At 46.9% G+C, this 16,340-nt stretch overlaps 1 protein-coding gene across 4 annotated transcripts in view; it reads right to left on the bottom strand.

The window, feature by feature from the left end:
• ACTR3B (actin related protein 3B) overlaps positions 1-16,340 on the bottom strand; it is a 63,879-nt gene that overhangs the window by 12,559 nt on the left and 34,980 nt on the right. For 2 of the 4 annotated variants that reach the window (XM_077302837.1, XM_077302834.1), the window contains exons 1-3: positions 9,146-9,302; positions 1,484-1,539; positions 812-936 (exon numbers count right to left, since the gene is read on the bottom strand). In XM_077302837.1, coding sequence (XP_077158952.1) covers positions 812-936; positions 1,484-1,539; positions 9,146-9,189 — 225 coding nt within the window. In that variant the 5' untranslated portion in view covers positions 9,190-9,302. Of the gene's footprint in view, positions 1-811; positions 937-1,483; positions 1,540-9,145; positions 9,303-16,340 lie in introns of those variants that run through there. The other 2 variants (XM_077302836.1, XM_077302835.1) reach the window with 2 other exon arrangements.

The following is a 16,340-nucleotide window of genomic DNA, read 5'->3' as shown; positions in this document are numbered from 1 at the left end:
TTCTATCTGCAGGAACTCTATGGTCTCAGGCCAATTCCTTCTTTCTTCCCCCAAATTGCCCTTTGACTTTCAACTGTGCTCGACATTCTCGACTACAAACCTTGCACAGGCAGCTGTAGGTGTAGTCTTAAACACTTCTAAGCCACAGATTTTGAAACATGAGACTCTGTTTAGGATGTCAGTGTTTTTCATTCAACCCTGCCCAAGTCCCCCACTCCCGTTTCTGCAGCCTTCACCCTACGCGCATGCACTGATTTAAAATTCAGGGATTTCAAGTGAAAGGCAGTGCTGTGCAGTGGTTAAAGCACTGAGCTAGTCCTAGAGCAGTGGTTCTCAACCTTGGGGTCCCTGGGGTTGCCTGGTTGTCCGCCACGACAGCGGCAGCAGGCAATGGCAATGGGCGGCAGTGGTTGGCGGGCGATGGCAAGCAGAAATATGTGGTGGGGCGGCAGGCGGCAGGCGGCAGGCGGAGCTATGGCAATGGCCGCCTCCACGCCACCTCAATTGTTGCGTACATGCACACCTATGCACGTACACTGCCCATACATGCACACACCGTGCATGTGCGCTGCCACCACACCCGTAGCAGGTGCTGCTGAGTTGGGGTCAACAAGCAGGTAAGGTTGAGAACCACTGTCCTAGAGAGACCCAGATACGGGATAGGTCCAGGCTGGACTGGTCTACTGCAGAGAATTGTTCCCAGGATACCATGGAGGCAGGAAGAACCATCTGACCAATTTCAAGGAAGGGTGGGATAAAAAATGTAATAAATAAATAAGTGGGCCTCTTTTTGTTCCTGGCCAAGCCTTACCTTTGTAGCGTAGGTAGGTTTCTCGATAGCTTCATCTCCAATGAAAAAATCTAGGTCGTCCACACCCTGCATGACCCTCCTCTGCGCCTGGTCGCCCACCTTGGCTGACTCTCTTATTGCAATGCCTAAATATTAAAAAAAAAGTTTCAGCGCAAACTGACGAGGGCGCACAGTCAAACTGAGGTCTTTCAGCTATGGCCGTGAACATCACTCTGTTTACTGTGCAGATCCTGTCCGGTTCAAATATAGATCTTCCTCCACAGCCAGGTGGCCTCTGCAATTCAGTATTCAAATTGACCGGAAGACTCCCACGGGATTATTCCAGCCGTCTCCATGGTGTCAGGTAAAGAGGAAGTCGCTTGTTTGCCACGGCAGATCCCTGGCAGCCACACAATGAAGATAGGAAGGACACAGAGCTCGTCATAGCAACCAGAAACTGATTTAATGAGGGCTGGTCCTGGCAAGAAGGAAAGCAAGCTCTTCCCCCCCTCTCCCCATGGCTATATACTAGCCAAGGACGCGGGTGCTGGAAATACCACTTCCCAGAGAGAGAGAGAGAGAAAACAAAAACAGAAACACACACAGAATGCCAAGCTGGAGAGCCAGCGAACCCAGCAATTCCCTTCTCATTGAGAAGCACGTCTTATAAGAGGCAGAGCGGCGTTTGCTTACATGACGGGACGATGAACTGAGGTTCCGTATTGCCTGCGTAGCCCAGCTTCGTGTACCTGAAACCAAGGAAGTCATCAGGTTTTAAAACGCATCGCCTGGCAAAAGGACACTAAAAGGACACGCACTTGCCCGAATCTGCTGATTAAAGCAAGGGACTCTCGCCCTCTATAACGCTCAGGGAAATACCACATGGACTGACATGCAGAACTAGAGGAGGAAATGGGAGTCCCGAGGAGGGCAGGTGATCAGGAATTGGATTCTGCCCGGCAGCCTTTACACCTCGCAAACTTTTTAACTTTTTTCCCGAGAAGACACAGAGTATTATTGTTATTGTTATTGTTATTGTTATTGTTATTATTTCAATTTATTTCCCGCCACTCCCAATAACGGCCCATGGCAACTTATCCCCAATAAAAACCCAATAAAACCCCATTAAAACCATACAGGGACATAAAAAGTCGTACAATAAAACCAAAACAGAACAAAAACATGGCGGTATTATTCGATTTTCCGGTCCCCCCCAAACACATATCTAAATAAGGGAGTAGGGAGAGGTGGCCGTCGAAGACACATGGCCCAACACTGCTTAGCAATGGGGGGGGGGTCAGATCCTCACCACCCCGGCCCCAACCATGGACCTGGTGGAAAAGTTCCGTTTTACAGGCTCTGCAGAATGTCGAGAGCATCCTGTAGCTTGACCCGGCCAGCTTTGCACACAAATCTGCAAATCCCTTGCCCGGTTCCTCTGTGCACGGGTACCCCAGAGGCAGAAAAGAAGCAGTTTCTCCAGCTGGTCACTCATAGGCAGGTCTCACTTACTCAGGGGAAACCAGGCTGCTGACAACTTTGCGTCATGCCAAGAGCCAGTTCACACACTGCAAAGTTGTGAGCCAGCACGGTGTGGTGGTGAGAGGGTTGGACTAGAATCGGAGAGACCCAGTGCATAAACAGTCATGGCCAGCCCAATGTCACCTAGCTGGCTGCATGTGGGGGAGTGCAGAATCGGACCCGGCATGCCAGATTAGAAGTCCACACTCCTAACCACTACACCAAACTGGCTCTCAAGGACTAAAGCTAGCAGACCATGGTCATACAGCCCAGAAAACCCACGATAAACAGTTGACTCTGGCTGTGAAAGCCTTCAACATGCTTTTTGGGTATGTCATGCAAAAAACTGTTAAATATCATGTATTAAAAATGTTATTTGGCCGCTGCTATTAAAGCTTACAGAACTGCTTAGGGCATCGTGGCCTGACTTATGAGTGTGGAGTCTGGATCTGATATCTCCAGCAGACTGCTCCATTTCACTCTTGAAGAAGCCACCAAGACAGAAGGTGTCCAGCAGGGCTCAAAGTTGGGAAACCACACCATGCCAAAACCGACAGCTGACAAGCGGTGCCTCTTAAGGCAGTTCCATTTTAATGCCACCGAGGCCTCCCCAAGTGTCTTAAAATAGCTCACCCGGTCCCATGTGGGAATCCAGGTCAGCATGTAAACTGATCGCTAAAGAAACTTGTCTTAGCAAGAGAGGAAACATACACGACAAAACTGCAATGTGTGTTCTTCTGCTTTAGCTGCGTTATCTAATATATATATACTAGCTTCAAGGCCGTTGAAAGGGGACCCTCCCCTGGCCAGGCAGCTTAAGGTGGCCTTGGGCAGCAACTCGCACCCAGATCAAGTGGGGCAGGTGGGGGCTGAGCAGCTTGTTAGCGGGGCCGGGACAGAGCTCCATAGGAGTCAGCTAGTCAGCTCCTTAGCAGTCCTTAATGAGCAATCAGCAGGCCGGGAGGCCCTTGTCAGCAGGTCAAGAGGGCCTCATTAGGAGACCCTACACCACGACCCTTTGCCCAGGGCCTCTCCCCTTACCTGCTGCTGGCTCCAGGCACTGAGTCGTCTGAGAGCAAAGAGGCTAGAGTCCAGGGACGGAGGGCAGGAGCTGGAGGGGCATGGCCAATCAGGGCAAATCTGGCTGCACCCTGATTGGCCCTATTCCAACTTGGACAGCCGGACACATCCCACCCCCTAGGCTGTTTCATAAATATATAAAGGAACAACAATAGATAAGGATATTTGAAATGCTTCTTTAAATTGTAGATCTGCTTCTTGGATTCATTTGACACTCCATAATTTGAACCCAATTTTGGATTTCTGGCAGTTTGGATTTGTATGCCTGTTTGGGAGGCCTTTTCCAAACAAGAAAAATAGTCTCTAGACATTTCAATAAAACGGTAATTAGTAAGCCGGTTAATTCACAGATAATGTTAACTTATTTTTAAAAATATGTTCTGTGTGTAAATCGTTCAAGGAGGCTGGGTAAATATTCCAGTGGAGACTTGAGGAATTAGCTGTAGGACAAATAACTGTTAATCCAAGGATCAAGCAGTTACCGAAACTATTTTGGATTCCACAGATGAAACACACATGTCTTCTGTCAGCCTATTCCCTGCTGGAAGCCTGCAGGGTTCGCATCTTGAGGATGCTTTGGGCTTGACGAGGACTGTTACAATCACTATGATTTTGATAATTGGTTATTATATACCGGAGGACAAGGCTGAGGCGAACCCCCTGCCCCCTGGGAAACGAACCACCATTAACGTACAAACAATACCTGCTAAGTTTATTTGCAAAGATGGGGTGGGAGGGGGGGGGTAAGGCACCTGTCTACTTAGGCATTTAATACTTTCAAAAGAACCTTGTTTGGGTTTTTTGTATATAGTAGTATATATAAAAGGTTGAAATAGCTAATGCCCAACATACCTGTTGTTGTTAGGTGCGAAGTCGTGTCCGACCCATCGCGACCCCATGGACAATGATCCTCCAGGCCTTCCTGTCCTCTACCATTCCTACAACATACCTAGGAAGTCACCTTTTTACTCTATATCCAACAGTGATCTCCAAAACCCATCTTCATGGACAGAACTAGACATGGCAAGAGATCTTAGACCAAGGGTCCCCAATGTCTTTGAACCTGAAATTCTGAGACAGGGTAATGGATGCAACCACAAAACGGGGGGGGGGGGCGGGCAGTGAGGCAGCCACACAAAGAGGATATTGAGTGGAAGAATTGTTTTTTATACCCTGTTTTTTACCGCTCGAAAGAGTCTCAAAGCGGCTTACAATTATCTTCCCTTCCTCTCCCCACTACCGACCCCGGCGAGGTAGGTGAGGCTGAGGCTTGGTTACAACAGCCCTAACAGGACTGTCACTTGTTCAAGGTCCCCCAGCTTCCTGAATGTAGAGGAGCAGGGAATCAAACCCAATTTGGTAGATTAGAAGCCGCTGCTCTTAACCACCACACGGGGAGAAGAAGGATGACTTGTGAACATTTGCTGAGAGGAGGAGTCAGAAAGACTCTGTAATCAGCACAGCAGGGCAATCAGAAGACCATCTGGGCAAGAATCCACCTGGCCCACCTATTTTCCAAAAACAAAAGGTACCGGTAGGTACCAGGGCACCCTCAAACCACGTTGGAAGCAGCTGTTGTAGATGGTCATGTCATTGAAAACTAAATTCTTAGGCCCCAGCGAGATGCAATTCAGGCAGAGAGCTGAATTTCCCAAAACTTTTCAGAGAGAAGTAGCTAAATATGAGCAGGCAATGCAGTCTTCATTTGTATCAACAGAGGTATCACTTCAAAATCGCAAGAAGTCCTAGTCCCGCTGTATACCACATTGGTCAGACCCCACCTGGAGTCCAGGGCCCATTCTGCACACATAGGTTTATGCACTTTCAATGTATTTTGGCAGCTGGATTTTCCTGTGCAGAACATTCTAAAGTGCATTGAAAGTGCATTATCTATTGTGTGCAGAAAAAGCCCAGAATCAACCTGAAGCCTCACTTCAGAAAGGGTACAGAGGAGAGCAATGAAGATGATCCAGGGCCTGGGGTACCAAGCCCTGTGAGGAAAGGCAGAGGGACTTGGGAATGTTCAGCCTGGAGAAGAGATGGTTGAGGGGACAGGACGGATCTCTTGAAGTCTTTGAAAGGGTATCACTTGGAGGAGGGCAGAAAAAGGTTCCTGTTGGCAGCAGAAGATAGAACCTGCAGTAATGGGCTTAAACTATGTGAAGATTGGTACTGGCTAGATATCAAAGGGGGATTTCACAGTCAGAGTAGTTTTAACAGTAGAACAGGCTGCCTAAGGAGCTCCCCCACCACCATCAGCAGTCTTCAAGCAGCAGCTGGACAGATGTTTATCCTGGATGCTTTAGGCTAGGCTGAGCCTGCATTGAGTGGAGGGGGCTGGACTAGATAGCCTGTATGGCCCCTCCCAGCTCTACGATTCTGTGATCAGAGTGCATTACAAATAACTTCAGAGCCCATGTTAATATCTGCTAAAGTGAAATCAGACTCATGAATATTTATTCTCCCTTCATTAGATTGTGAGATGCCAGAAGATTTGTGTTTTTTTCTCTCCAGAAGACTAGTACAGTAGCCCCTTGGACCACAATTCTGTGAAATCTAGCTGCAGAACTACCTGTAACATCTACCTGAGCTCTTGATCCTATCAGGGTGTTTATCCCAAATGATGGAGATAATGTTTTTGTAAGGCGCTTCTCTCTGTCTTTAATCTGAATTGATCAAAAGATGGAGGTTAGTAATGCTCTTTGTAGCCAGCCTGCTAGAAGCAAAAGCAGAATCTCAGTGTTAAAATCTGAGATCTGATGCGGGTTTGTGGAACTGTTCCACTGCATGGATAAAAACATGACATTTGAATTTGCATTTCTGGCTGCTTGCAGACATATGGCAAACGAACCTGGAAAAGACTTGTTAAGTCTGAGCTATTTATTCTAATGCATTAAAAATGAAGATCAAATCCTACATGTTACTATATTGATTTCAATTATATTGGGGGGGCAATGTATGAAACCTAGGAACAAGATTTATTTATTTATTTGATTTCTATACCGTCCTTCCATAGATGGGGAGGGTGGCTGAAGCAGAAATTTTAACTTCTGTAATGCAAGCTATCATATCTGCTTAAGGAGAGCTCAATTCCTTCTAAATGCTGGACTGTTAACAACTTACAGAAAAATGCTGCTTTTCTTTTTTCCACTTATGTTGAAAGTTCTCTGCATTTGCAAAGGGTCCCCTGATTTGGATCAAGGTAGAGAAACATTCCATTTTCCCCCTGCGCTGTTGTTAGCCTCGAAAGTTGAAAAAAGATGGTTCTTTTTTCTTGTCCGGGGCTAACAGTAATCACTGAAGGCTGAGTCATAAACTACTAAGTCCTCATGTTTTTTGCAAATTAACAGGCCTAGAAATTAATTTCTAAGCACATACAGGCCTGGTTTGGATTGGGGCCAGGGCTCATTGGGAGAGGGAGCTTCAGTTGTGACCCCAGTTTTAATGACCTAAGATGACCCTGGGAAACTGCAATATGTCCCATTGGAGAGATGGATTTGTAGCCATCGGTATACACAAGTTTCCAGAACAGAGCAATTAACTTCCTGGGGACATTTCAGGTAGGGAAGATGGGAGGGTGAAGGGAAGATGGAGGCAGACATAACCCCCCTCTTTCCCTGCGCGGCATGGTCATGATCCAGATCATGTTCCCTTATGCGTGGGAATGAGGTTCTGAGCACACAGCTCCCATAGAACATTGGACAGCTGAACTATGGTGGACAGGGGCCAATGGACTCATGACAATCCCGTAGGGCAGATGTAGTCAAACTGCAGCCCTCCAGATGTCCATGGACTACAGTTCCCATGAGCCCCTGCCGCTGGCAGGGGCTCATGGAAATTGTAGTCCATGGACATCTGGAGGGCCGCAGTTTGACTACCCCTGCTGTAGGGTTTTCAAGTAAAGAGACAATCAGAGGCGGTTTGCCGTTGGCTGCCTCTGCACAGACTTAGCTTCTGAGATCTAATGTCATCGAGGAAAGTCCTGATCGGACTACTCTGCAGGGTCGTGATCAAAATGTTAACGTTACAGTTAAACAGTAACCAATTGTTGTCGAAATTGCTGAGGTTGTTATTTTCGTTGATGATGCAGCTAACAAAACCATCTTGTATAAGCCGTGCGGTTTCATGTTCTCTGTAAACCACCCTGCGCCACAAGGGAAGGCGGTATATAAATGTAATAAATAAATAAATAAAATAAAATTTTAAAGAAACCAAATCAGGCTAGCCTGGACCATGCAGCTCAGGTCAATGCTCTCCCCAAGCACAAATCCCAGCACTTCGAATGGAAATGTTGATCGGACTTACTGGTTTTTTGCATATTCAAAATGCCAGAGTGCAATAAATTCTGCATGCCCAAATGTCTTCCAATCCAATCCACCCTGTTTGGACCGTGAGCTGTCCCGTTACAAGGTATTCTAAACGTTCATTTATTTATTTCATGTACATCCTGCCTTTCTCCCCATTTGGGAAGCCAAACTCAATGACACTGTATTGGCCTCACAACAACCCTGTGAGGTAGGTTAGGCTAAGCCTTGGCCCAAGTACACCCAGCAAGCTTCCACTGCAGAGCGGGGAATTCCCCAATAGCTGTGTACAAGAGTGAATTTCAAAAGGTGTACCAACTCTTGATAGTGCCTGCACAAGAGTAAATGGGATCAGCTGTACCTCATCCCCAGCATAGGCAAGTTATTATTAGTACAAATTAAAAGATGATTTCATCGGCGATTACAGGAATCTCCCATGCTACTCTAGCTGTTTTGCAGGTTAATCTCTGAGACAATGTGCGCTTTAAAAAAAAACTTCAACTTTCCTCCTAAACCGAAACAGTATTCTTGGCACGCTGCCGGGTGCCTTCCAAGATTGTGAAGAATGTATATTTCCAAAACCACTCCATTTATTATTATTATTGGATTTATTACCCGCCGCTATGCGTCAAACCATCTCACAGCGGGTTACATTATATAATACCCCACATAAAAATACATAAAAACCATTTATCCCCTATTTAAAACACATAACATCCAGGCGGCATTTTGACAACCTGTTTCCCAGCATTCACACATTACACGTTTGACTTTCAGATGTACCAGGATGACTTTAGCATGGCTGATTATTTATTTATCGTGTGTTTATTTATTACATTGGTATACCGGGGCTCCCTATGGCCGGGATTCCCAGCCAGGGTTCATGTGCAGCCTGCAGCAGCTATGGCCACCGTAGGGCAGAGAAGCGTCAGGGGGGGGCAAGGGGTCCCGCATCCCAGGGCCACGTGCCACCTAAATCCACCCCGAGCCTTTTCCAAGAGGAGGGGGAGAAACCCGGGGGGCCGGAGGAGGAAAAGGAGGCCGGGGGTGGGCGGCCCAGCTAAGCCCCCGGGGTGGCTCCCCGCATTCCCACGGGCAGAGCTCGCCCAGGGGGCCCAATCCACCGAGCACAAACGGGCTGTGCTCCAGCCTGGCTGCCTTAAGGCAGAAGCGAGGTCATTTGGGAGTCAGGAGCCTTCGCAAAGCCAAGGGGCCGCCCAAGGCTGGATTCTCCCAGAGGCGGGACCAGGCTCGGGATAGAGGGAACAGCTTCCCAGGGGACCCCAAGGGGGGCAAGGGAGAGACCCCACCCCTCTCCAGTGCCAGTGGCGGGGGGAGAAGGGGTCGGCTTGGCTCCTCCTGCAGCAGGCGCCGCTTTTGCAGAAGTCCCCGCCGGGCAAGCAGCAGCAGCAGCAGCGATGCCGGTGCGAAGGCGCCACTGGCCACTCACCCGGTGCCGCCGTCCACGACGCAGGGGAGCAGCCGGGTCGCCATCTCCGGGGCGGGGGGGAAAGGGGACCCTCCTTGCAGCCCCGGCGGCAGCAGCAGCAAGTAACACCTCTGCGCTGCCGGCCGGGCTGACAGCGCCGCGCTCAGCACGCCTGCGCTAAGTCCCTTTCTCCACGTGATTCGTTCAGGAGGGGGGGGGGAAACCCGCGTTAGGGAGACATTTTGGAGTGGGGCACAGGGAGGCCTTTTGCCCTGACGCGCGTGCGTCGTGGTTGCTCGGCAACCAGGCGTCGCCGAGGCCTCAGGCGTGGGGCGGGAGAGTCAAGGCGCCATGAGGGTGGGGCTGTGGGGGCTGCAGGCCGTCTTGTGCAATCGTTTCAGTCTGCCCCTGGGGTAGTTTCCAAATGTTTGTTAGAATAATGGTAATAAAACCCCCTGCCTCTCTTTTAATTACTTCTTTCCACAACTGGGAAAGGGTTTGCCATTAATTGCCTGAGTCTGTTGTGCCAATTGTGTATATAAGTAGGGGTTTTCTGAAGGGTTTCTCAGTCTTCTTGCCGCCTGCCTTAACATGTACTCACAGCTGAAATCGTTATTAAAGAGATGTTGGTTTGCCCAGTGGCTGGGTGTTCTTCCTACAAACCTGCATATTTTACAACTATCCTTAACGTTTTTATTTCCCCCATGGTTTTGTGACCAGCAACTGAACCCCAAGAGCAGCTTTTGTTATTCTAGCAAGGAACCATCCAATCTTCGTTATCATGCTGCATATTTGTTGTGACGCTGTTTACTAATTTATTACTAATTTACTCTCTCCTTATATCTGTACTCTCATGATTTTTGTCCCGTAGTATGAGGAAGCACACATGCACACATAAGCTTATACCGTAGATAAAAATGTGTTGGTCTTAAAGGTACCTTTGGACTCATGTTTGTTCTGCCACTTCAGACCAATGCAGCTACCCACCTGAATCTAATTTAGAAACCTCATTGGTCTTTAAGTTGGCACTAGATTGGGATGACTCTATTTTGAAAAGCAAAAGGGGGAGACATATTTCCCAACTGAACAGTTCAAAAAAGGGGTGGCTGTGACAAATCTCATTTTTAAATACCTATAGTACTGAAGCTGTGGTAATTGCTGCTAACTAGAATAGTCCTAACCTTCCAGCCCATAGGGATGACAGTCCCCTCTCTCCTCTTTCTATACCAAGTTGTTTATTTTCCAAATAAAATTTTATTTTTAAGAAGCTTGGTGCTGTGCTCTGAAACTCTTTGCATATTTAAACTCTGCCAAGGAATACTGGTTTAGCCGCAATTTGTTACATGATGCTAGATGGGGATGCCCATCTGTTTCTGTATCAGACTGAGCCATCAAATTCAGTGGGTACCGGATAAATGTCACAGCAAACATGACAGCCTGATACTAATTCCCATCAGCTGTCCAGGTGCATATCTAATGTCCTAGATGGTAACAAAGCAATGTAAGCCAGCAATGTTACAAGTCTTATATTCATATTTGTATTTAAATGAAATGTAAATTTCTTATGAATTTCTCTTTGAACCCATCTCATGGCTAAACTTTGGCACGCAAGAAGGTATATTAATGACAATTTATTTCTTAATTTGGAAAGATAGCATTTGCCCCAATTGTTCTTTAAGTATATAAAATAATGATAGGGTAGACAAGTGTACCTCTTCCGCCAGTGGATAAAAGCATGGAGAATAAATTATTAAGCATGTCCCTATAGACTGTGATCTTCAAGAGCGATTTTCCTTTTTACACAAATTTAGCATTAAAATTTTCAGGGGTTTAGTAATCCCCGCTGAGGGCATGCCACAAAGTAATATACATCTGTTTCTTTTTTCTTTTTGAACATAACGTTTGTACGAGACATAAATAAAAGATTGCAGAGGGAATTCTGGGAGTAGATTCATCTTCAACAGAGCACTAAACTATTTGCAAATGTACTTAGGCAGCACTCCAAAACGTGGGACAAAAATGTCAATTGGATATTGTTAAGGGAAGTGTCACCATATGGTATGTTATGATGTCTGTTCTGCTAATGGTTAAAAAAATTAAGATATTTTTATGAGATAAACTTCTGCTCAAGACTAGATTCATGGCCACATCATAGGTTATGTATTTCACAGACTGAAGGGTGAAGCATCATGCAATACTACTGTTCCTTTGAATTTTTTTATACCACTTTTTTTTTTTACTTTAAGTTGGGTAAGAATAAATAATGCATCAATGAGACATTTCTGCCACTTATTGAAGCTCATCCCATTCCTCCACTGGTGCTCAATGTACATCCTTCATGAATTTCTTTTTCTCCCAGTTGCACTGCTGTCTGATTCAGGAGTGTCATATTCCACCCTTGCAAAGCACTCAGAGCTGGCATGGTATAGTGCTTAAGAGTGGCGGCTTCAAATCTGGAGGGCCGGGTTTAATTCCTGTTGGGGGCTACTGAAATAGAATATTTTAATATTTATGGGATTTATATATGATTTTATATGTTTACTGATGGTTGATTTATGTTGCCACCTGCCCTGAGTGTTCGGGAAGGGTGGAATATAAAAGTATGTATGTATGTATGTATGTATGTATGTATGTATGTATGTATTTCTACCCGCAACCATTTTATGTATTATTTATTATTATATTTTATTATTTGGTTTATGAACCACCACTCCTGGGCCAGGCCAATTCATGGCAGTTTACAATAAAAATTCCAATAAAAACATCAGCAAAAATACAGTTACCTATTTAACTCCCTCCCCAGCCACCACTCTGGTGCTGGCCAGGATAGCCCGCCCTCTGCACACACTACCTGGCCGGCCTTGGAAGGTGGGGTGGGGGGTGGGCTCTTGCCCTAGATGTTCAGGACATCCTGAGGAGGGACCCCAGATCCTCCACAGCCTGGCCTCAAGTAAAGGTCTGGTGGAAGAGCTCCATTTTGTAGGCCCTGCGGAACTCTGACAGCTCCGTAAGGGCCCTCAGCTCTTCCACGAGCTCATTCCACCAGGTCAGAGCTAGGAGCAAATTTGTGAAATTCTAAAGCGCTCCTGGGCTTGAAGCGAGCTGTTCTGCTACAAACCAACCCTCCAAAACTATATTAATTGGCTATGCCTGTTACAAGAGCAGGCATTTGGGAAGAGTTCACCTGGAGAGGAAAAGGCAGCAGCTCTTGAGCCCTGTAATGTCGGGTACAATTGATTTTCTGCCGCGTGTAGCTCACAACAGCCGTCCTACTTTGCGGTGGGCTGGAGTTAGGAGGAACGTGCTTGTCTGCCAGAGCCGTCATTTTTGAACTGCTGCCGCCCATTATAAAATAAAGCCTTGCCTATGCCTTTGTGAACAGAAAACCACTGAGTTTCACGTGGCATTGTCCTTTTCTCCCTGTTCCCCTCCCCACCACCACCACCTGTCAAGTTATTAATGGGCTTTTGAACCATTGATCCATTTTAGCACATCGCTCATTACAGGGCTGAACATTCTCCATCGAGAGAGTGGATCGCTCAAAGTTTAATTTTGAAAAGGGATTAAAAATAACAATCAAAGGAAAGTCTGCCACACGAACATAAATGGGACACAGTGAAGTCAGGCGTCTAATATCTCATCATCATCAAGGGCCAAGGTTGTGGAAGGAGGGTAGGACTTGGGGTCACTGCAAGCTCCCTTGGGGAGTTCCGCAGGGTGCGGTCCTCTCCCCGACTTTATTGAACATCTTTATGTGCCCTCTTGCCCTGCTTCTCAAAGGGTTTGGACTAGAGCAGGGGTAGTCAAACTGCGGCCCTCCAGATGTCCATGGACTACAATTCCCAGGAGCCCCCTGCCAGCGTTCGCTGGCAGGGGGCTCCTGGGAATTGTAGTCCATGGACATCTGGAGGGCCGCAGTTTGACTACCCCTGGACTAGAGTGTCGTCAGTCTGCCGATGATACCCGGTTCTACCTCCTGATGGACGGCCAACCCAGAACCAACCCCGGAGTCATTCGCCAGATGTTTGGAAGCAGTGGCAGGGTGGATTAAGCAGAGTCATCTGAAACTCAGCCCTTCAAAGACAGAGGTCCTGTAGCTGGGTAGGGAAGGACCATCTGTGGAAGCACGATTACCCATCCTGGATGGAGTGCAGCTTATTTATACGTGCACATTCAGCCAGGTGTGATCTTTGACACCTCATTTACCAGGGAGGTGCAGATCACAAGCGTAGTGTGGCTGGCGTTCTTCCATCTTTGTCAAGCCAAACTACTAGTGCCCTGTTTGACCCTGGAATACCTAGCTATGCGACACCTCTAGAGTGGACTTCTGTAACTCGCTCTACGCAAGCCTTCCCTTATCCCTGACCCGGAAACTGCAGTTGGTCCAGAAGGCAGTGGCATTAGCCCCTCACTACAGCCCCAATCCATATCAAGCCCCTCTAGGGCTGCCTTTTTAGAGTCCCAAAATATGAATACATCTGGAATTCCAGTCACAGAAGGTCTACACAAGGGATGGGTGACTCTGAAATCATCTCACATCTTCACAATGTCATGTGTGGTGCTTGAAGTGGGTCCCGAAAACAGGGACTGTGTTTAGGCACATTTACATAAGAGCATAAGAAGAACCCTGCGGGATCAGAGCAGGGGTCTAATCTAGTCCAGCATCCCGTCTCACACAGTGGCCAACCAGTTCCTCTGGAGAGCCAACAACAGGGCAGAGAAGTTGAGACATTCCTCCAATGCTGCTTCCCAGCAATGGTATCCAGAGGTTGACTGCCTCTGAACATGGAGGTTTCCTTTAGTCACCATGGATACTGATCTATCCTCCATGAATCTAATCCCTTTATGAAGCTGTCTATGGCTGTGACCATCGCTAGCAGCAAATTCCACATTTTTATCACCCGCTGTGAGAAGAAGCATTTCTTTTTGGAATCTACTGCCCATTGTCTGTAGCAACCTGTGTCATTCGCAGAGGTGTCAGAACTCTGTAGCTCACCAACATGCAATCTTTCCTTTTTTTGACAGCTTTCCCATCAACACCACTCATGACCCACATTTGCTGTGTGACTCATCGGAAAGAAGTATCCTTCTTGGGGACCAGTGGGGATTGACACATAATCTTGGAAGACAGTCAGAAGCCGGTATGCTCCATTTCTCGGCAGGCAGCATTCAGCTTCAAATGCTGCCTTTTGTGGGCAACCTAACCTGGCCTGCTACCTTCTGCTACTAATCCACTGCCTGTTATAAGGGCACAAAGCCTCTGGATTCCTGCACCAGGGCGGGGGCAAAATCAGGGCTTCTGTGCCCTGTTGTTGGCCACCCAGGGGAGCTGGTTGGCCACTACGTGGTACGGGTGTCAAGCAAAACAGCATTAACTTGTGCTATGCAGAATGTTCCTGCTTGCAGGTTTTCATAGCCAGAGCTTTTTGTAGTCACTTCCAAGGACACTATTCTGAATTATCCCAACCACGGCCAGATCCCTCTCTGTCCTGTCCCCCACTTGGTGGAATGAGCTCCCAGAGGAGAATCGGGTCCTGGCGGAGCTGGCACAGTTCTGCAGGGCTTGCAAAATGGAGCTCTTCCGCCAGGCATTTGGTTGAGGCCAGAGAACTGACAATATCCAGTGGGCCCCCAGAACCCCCCTCCCAATCTGACCAATCGACAGCAGAAAAGTAAATGTCAAATGTTCAGTGTGGTTGGTGTGGAAAGGAAGGGAATGCACCTGTAAGCCACTTTGACATCCCTTCAGGCAGTAAAAAATTGGGTACAAAAAAACAGCTCTTCTAAATTCCTTATAATAAACGATATATATATTTAAAGCAAATCTCTGGTTATTTGCACACACTTACCCATGGGATCCAGCCAACAGGACCCTGACAACAAAATGCTGGACAAGATGTACTACTGGTCTGATTCAGCAGGGCTCTTCTTAAGTTCTTATGAAAAGAAGGGTGCAAACAACTTACTCCGGGATGAAGAGAACTCCACTGTTAAGTTTTTGCTCCAGCGAGTGTAACCTGAGGGCAGTGCACTGGCAGCCTTGTAGGCAGCTCCAGGGATAGCCTGAGGCGTCTCAGAAGCCACAACAGAGAACCTGTCTCTAGAAATTGAACTACAGCTGTGAACACTATAATGCTGTTTATTGCTTGGGCACAGACTAACAGGAGCTTCAGCACTCCTTATGAGCTGAGCAAAAATTGAGCGGTTAGTTCTAATAGCTATGGCTTCTCCCATGTCCACCTTCCTATCTACACTCTCCAGTGTCTTTCAGTGCACTAGTTGTTCTCCCCCACTTCTTTAAGTGTCTCTTGATCACCATCCTTAGAACTCCTGGCTCTTGACTGACTCCTCCCCATACAAACCCTCTTGAACAGCCCTTCTCAGCTTTTTTACCATTGAGAAACCCCTGAAACATTCTTTAGGCTTTGAGAAACCCCCAATGTGATGCAATCATGCAGAATATGGTTGGGAAGCAGAGCTGTGGACATGCACACCTGGGCCCCTCCCCTTCCTACCCTGTCCAGCCCCTTAATTAGCCATTTGAAGGGGGGAAGGTTGACATAGATATGACATATATGGTCATGTCATCTGATAAATGTTTCAAAAATATTTTAAATGCATAAAAATTAACTATCTCCCACCGATTCAGGAAACCTTTCCAGGGCTGTCAAAAAAAACCCCAGGATTTCATGAAAGCCTGCTCTTGACCTTTAATACTTTGACCTTCGTCAGTCGCAGGTCCCCTCTTAACTCAGTTTCTTATACTCTTTTCCTTGAAATTCTTGTAAGACTTCTTTGCTCTAATGGTGTGCATGCTTTAGGTGAGTTGGGTCCTTGTGGCGTGGCTCAGATGTGGAACACAATTTTTAAAATATAGTACCAGCATTTATTAATCAAGTTAAAAACCCAAGGCTTTTAGCATGGCCTCAATAAAATCAATACATACATACGTACAAATACCATATCACAACTTAACTGGACTGTTCCCCTTTCTTAACTTTTTTGTTTTTTTTTTGGGGGGGGGAGGTAACATCCCACCTACAGAAGAGAAATAGAAAAGTTGGTGCTTTGGCTTAATGCAAAGTAATTAAATGGCTTTTGGTTTGAGGGCTGTGCTGGATAATATTGATGTTGACCACAATACTGGTGAGGTCAGACTGGATTCAGAAAGAGAGGATGTCAACAGAAGGAGCTACAAATAGCTCTTCCTGTGGGG

This window comes from Paroedura picta, chromosome 11 (genome assembly GCF_049243985.1).
Source record: "Paroedura picta isolate Pp20150507F chromosome 11, Ppicta_v3.0, whole genome shotgun sequence".
NCBI classification, from domain to species: Eukaryota; Metazoa; Chordata; class Lepidosauria; order Squamata; family Gekkonidae; genus Paroedura; species Paroedura picta.
This window is presented reverse-complemented; position numbering and strand designations above follow the sequence as displayed.